This window comes from Oryctolagus cuniculus, chromosome 8 (genome assembly GCF_964237555.1).
Source record: "Oryctolagus cuniculus chromosome 8, mOryCun1.1, whole genome shotgun sequence".
Taxonomy (NCBI): Eukaryota; Metazoa; Chordata; class Mammalia; order Lagomorpha; family Leporidae; genus Oryctolagus; species Oryctolagus cuniculus.
The window spans coordinates 29,743,251-29,748,612 of record NC_091439.1 but is presented as its reverse complement, the minus strand read 5'-3'; the positions used below and the strand labels follow the sequence as shown (position 1 = coordinate 29,748,612).

At 36.0% G+C, this 5,362-nt stretch overlaps 1 protein-coding gene across 1 annotated transcript; it reads right to left on the bottom strand.

Moving 5' to 3' along the window:
• Positions 1 to 3,293: 3,293 nt before the first annotated feature.
• On the bottom strand, positions 3,294 to 4,466 carry LOC100345604 (small ubiquitin-related modifier 1-like). The gene has a single exon (XM_002716878.5). The coding sequence runs from the start codon at positions 4,360 to 4,362 to the stop codon at positions 4,057 to 4,059; it is 306 nt and encodes a 101-aa protein (XP_002716924.2). The 5' UTR covers positions 4,363 to 4,466; the 3' UTR covers positions 3,294 to 4,056.
• Positions 4,467 to 5,362: the final 896 nt, after the last annotated feature.

Genomic DNA, 5,362 nt, shown 5'->3' with positions numbered 1-5,362 from the left:
AGAAAGAAACATTAGCAAGATTTGATAGCAAGATGAAGACGTTTGTGGGTGGGTTTCTCAAAATAAGCACTAAGTGTGCAGATATTTATGACTCTAGTGAAAGTATAATTCTACATTGCAGAAAAAACAATCAGTAATCAAATGGAAAATAAAGTTTTTTCTTTATTATTCTGCTTTCTTCATCAGCCTCTTCTGTGCTTATATGATGGACTCATGTTAATATAGTTTGAATTTAAGTATGGGCTCAACAAAATCTCAACAGATAAAGTTCACCCTTATCAAAATCTAATTTATTTTACATTCCTGAATACCAAACTAGAAAAAAAGAAGTTAAGTCTAAGTTCTCAACTCTCTTGTTGATAAATTGATCATATTGACCTTTTCCCATTGAATATTTTCCATTATAGAACAGGTATCAATTTGTCATCCCCTACATTATAGGCTTTGGTTCTAGCAGGGATTTTTTTTTTTTTTTTGTCCTGATGGTAAAAATCCTTCCAGATTTTCATATCCACTGAATACAATGATCACTGTCATGATATATTGTGTGTTATTACAAAGAAAGAATAATTTTAATAGTAAAAAAAAATATGACAATGAATTCACAGCCCTGGAATTTACTACCCGAGTAACATTTTCTTTTTTTTTTTTTTTTAAGATTTATTTATTTATTTGCAAGTCAGAGTTACACAGAGAGAGGAGAGGTGGAGAGAAAGAGAGAGGCCTTCCACCCGAAGGTTCACTTCCCAATTGAATGCAAAGGCTGGAACTACGTCGATCCAAAGCCAGGAGCCAAGAGCTTATTCCAGGTCTCCCATGTGGGTGCAGTGGCCCAAGGACTTGGGCCATCTTCTACTGCTTTCCCAGGTCAAAGCAGAGAGCTGGATTGGAAGTGGAGCAGCCGGGACTCGAACTAGCGCCCATGTGAGATGCTGGCGCTTCAGGTCAGGGCGTTAATCCTCTGTGCCACAGCGCTGGCCTCTCAGATAACATTTTCAACATGTAGTCATTCAAGCCATGGTTGAAGTGCATAGAAATGGAAAAAACTTTACCAATCTAAAGAAAAAAAAATGATGAAAAGATATTTAAAGTGAACAAAGGCTAAAAAGAGACAATTTGTTTTTCTCCTTTGTAATTTTTTTGCAAGTATTCCTAAAAGTTGTAATACATCCTTTAAAATTTTATTCTCAAATTATCAATGTTACCAAATAGAATTTTCCAAATTATTATTTATTTGGTTTAACTTTAAATGAAATTTTTCTTAAATTAATTTATCGATAAGTTAACCAGGTTTGTGATGGTGGCTACAAGGTGAAAAGCAGAGCACACAGATCTGTAAGTTTAAGTTCTCATAATTACTTATAATAGACATAGTTATATTATGGAATATCTGTCTTATTTTTATAAATCATCTTTTTAGGACTAACTTGGAAAAAAGTGAGATAATTTAAACATTAATCATGCCTTCCAAAACATTTATATGATGCCTACTTGAGAACTAGTGTTTGGCTCAATATTGGATGTACAAGTTAACTTAAACACGACGTTCAAATGTGTTATCTTGACTTTGGATTCTAGTTTCCAACCTTCTCAAATGTACTACACTCACTCTTATTGTCTGTATTTTCTATATCAATAACTATATGGCTCACCATAGCCATAGATGTCACATGAAACATTGACTCCAAAAATCAAAACAAAACATCAAATATAGCTGGTGAGAAAAATCAACATTGGAGGCTGAATTTTAATTACAATTTACTACAACATCTTTGATACTTGCCTTTAAAATATTTGAAACATTTTACTTTGCCTTCTATTTTCTCTATACCCTGTTTATTCTTTCTCATTATACTAATGCAGTCAAATCGTCTTTTTTTCCCTAAGTAGAGTTTTCACTATATTGGAGTTGCATGCCTTTTATATTTTTTCCTGCTCTTTCGCTACATATAAGTGGCATTTGATCTTCTTTGCTATCAAATCTTGACAAGTGATTTATTTTTAAGAACTAGCAGTATACTTTAACTTCTTTTGAAAACTGAGTTTGTTCATTACGCTTGCTAATCAGCTCCACCACATATTCGATGGCCTCAAACCATTATAATTGTCTCCAAAATATGTAGATCTCAAATTTAAAATTAAAAAAAAAAAGTTGAGAAGGGGAAAATAGAGCCTTACCTTTATGATCTCATTATATTCTCTTCCTGGGCACGATGACTGTCAACCTTGCCAATTATACTATTTTTCTTTCTCTCCCTTTCTTTCTGCTGCATATGGTTAAGTAATATACAAAAGCATTCACAATTGACTTTGTTGGTTAATAGCAGCAGATCCATTCCTGAGATATTTCATTTCGCTTCTCTCTCATTTTCTTAGTCAGCAGGCAGTATTTCTTTTCATTGTCACAATTCTACTTTCTATCCTTGATAGATTAAATGTGCTCTTTGTGCCACAGTCTACAACTAATGTGAGGTTCACCTTGGTAGTTTCTCATGCTGTTTTACCCTTTATATCTGTAAAACCCTTTTTGTACCACAACCTTTTGCAGTTCTTTGAAGTCTTCTCATTTTGTACCTCACAAACTCAGGTCATGAAGTTGCTCGGGGAAGGTAGGGAGAGTTTGGTTTGGACCTTTCTTTGAGGACACACGTTTTATCTTTTTTTTTTTTTCCTAGTCCTGCTAATTGGAGATCTAGAGCGAAGCACACACACAAAAAAAGTGGATGTCTGAATTAAAGATTTGCAATGGCCACTAAAATTATTTTATTTACTTAATACATACTCAACGTCTTGTAGTATCTTCTTAAATAGTAATTGTATTTTATGGTTTCAACACTAATAAACTTTTATATTAGTAGTTCATAGGTGATATCAAATTCGGAAAATAAAAATTCACTTTTGTGGAGATTTAACCACTTTGAGGACTGACAATTTACATCAAAATATATAGATTGAGTAAAATGCTGTATTTGGATCCTGGGGTTGCAGCATAGTAGATAAAGCAACTGCCTACAATGTATACATCCTATATGGGCACCACTTTGAAACCCGACTCTTCCACTCCCTTTCCAGCTCCCAGCTAATGGCCTGAGGAAAGCAGTAGAAGATGGCCTGAGTACTTATGCCCTGCTATTTACATGGAAGACCTGGAAGAATCCCCTGGCTTCAGCCTGGCCCAGCCCTGCTCTTGTGGTCCTCTAGGGAGTTAATCAATGGGTGAAAGATCTCTTTCTCTCTCCTTCTTTCTCTTCTCTGTAAGTCATAACTCTGACTTTCAAGTAAATGAGGAAATATTTATTTATTTTTTTAATTTTTTTTACAAATATCGTTTATTTTAATGAAGCTGGTACAGACAATGTCCATTTAAAACCCATATCCCAGGCCAAAAAGTACAAATGAAATCAAAAGGAGCAGTGTTCTGTTGTACACTTCTACATGAGTAATTTTATTAACTGCTTATGAAAATCAGAACTTTTCTGGGATCTTCTGACAAGATTTTTTTTTAATCTTAATTAAAATGCTTTCTCTCCAGTGAAGCCATCTTTGGAGTTAGTCATTTCTCTCACCGAATCTGTCGTCTTGACACCAACCTGATATTCCTCTTCTTTTGGTCCAGACCCTCAGATTTTTAGAAGTAGCTTCGAGTCAAGGAAAGGTCATTTTTCCACAGTTCCGTCCTCTGAAGAACTTCCATCTCCCACTGAAAGTCACAGTCCAGGAGTGAAGCAATCACCTGTTAGGATCTCAGGGCCAATTGGAAAGTCATTCTTAATCATCACCACAAGCCTGAAAACGCACAGTCCTGAAAAAGGTGGCCTCTCTGTGTACACACGGAATCTTAAAAAAGAGAGGGCCCTCTGAAGGGGGCTGAGGCTTGATCACCAAAAATCAGCACAATGAAAACAAGAATGGAGAGCACTAGAATTCAAATTACCAGATGTTTTAAAGAGATGGGGTGCCAGTTTTCAATTCCATTTTTTGAACACCACATTACAAAAGAACTATTTTTAAAAATAAAAAAGGATTAAGGGAAAAGAAAAAAAAAATAAAGAGTATCTAAACCGTTGAATGACCCCCTGTTTGTTCCTGATAAACTTCAATCACATCTTCTTCCTCCATTCCCAGTTCTTTTGGAGTATGATTATCAACAATTCTCTGACCTTCAAAGAGAAACCTGAGTGAATTCATTGGAACGCCCTGTCTTTGACAGTATGATTCTTTGAGTTTCTTGAGATGTGTTGTCATTTTCACTTTGAAATGAATCTCACTGCTATCCTGTCCAATGACTTTGAGTTTAATGTACTCTCCTTCCTTCTTATCCCCCAAGTCCTCAGTTGAAGGTTTTGCCTCCTGGTCAGACATGGTGATGGTGGCTTTCCCCGGGGCTCTCCGCACAGCAGCGGCCTCGGGTAGGCAGACCTCGCTCCGGGGTTTACAAATCCTTTTCCCTTGCCAACAGCACAACACCGAGGAAATATTTATTTTAAAAAAGAAATACCACATGTATATTTTATTTGTAAGATACTAACGTATCAAATAATTGAGAGATACCATGATATCTATACACATTTAAAATACATCTTACAGTATTTGATGATAAATACTGATATAAATACAAGTGTCTTCACAAAATTTATACTTTGTGAATATGAAGAAGTTATGCATGGATGTGTCAAAAAAATTTGGACTAAAATACTATATATATTTTTTTTTGACAGGCAGAGTGGATAGTGGGAGAGAGACAGAGAGAAAGGTCTTCCTTTTTGCCATTGGTTCACCCTCCAATGGCCGCCACGGCTGGCGTGCTGCGGCCGGCACACCACGCTGATCCGATGGCAGGAACCAGGTGCTTCTCCTGGTCTCCCATGGGGTGCAGGACCCAAACACTTGGGCCATCCTCCACTGCCTTCCTGGGCCACAGCGGAGAGCTGGCCTGGAAGAGGGGCAACTGGAAAAGAATCCGGCGCCCCGACTAGGACTAGAACCAAGTATGCCGGCGCCACTAGGTGGAGGATTAGCCTATTGAGCTGCAGTGCCAGCCTAAAATACTATATTTTAATTTCATTTTCCAGAAAGTTTTTGAAATATATAAATAGTCTTGATATTTCTACAAGTTCAATTGAACTTTGTGCTTCTGTAGAAAATTTGAATGTTGGAATATAGCTAAATGTGAAGATAACATTTTGCAGTTATGACTTCTATGTTCATCCTTATAATAATTATATGCTACTACCTTTTTTCAATGCTATTGTATAATTTATATGTTGACCTATATACAAGATAAATACATATGATACATTCTAGCAATAAATTTTTGGCTATCCCAGCCACTCATTTTCTTTTTCATTTTAAAAGAATGAAA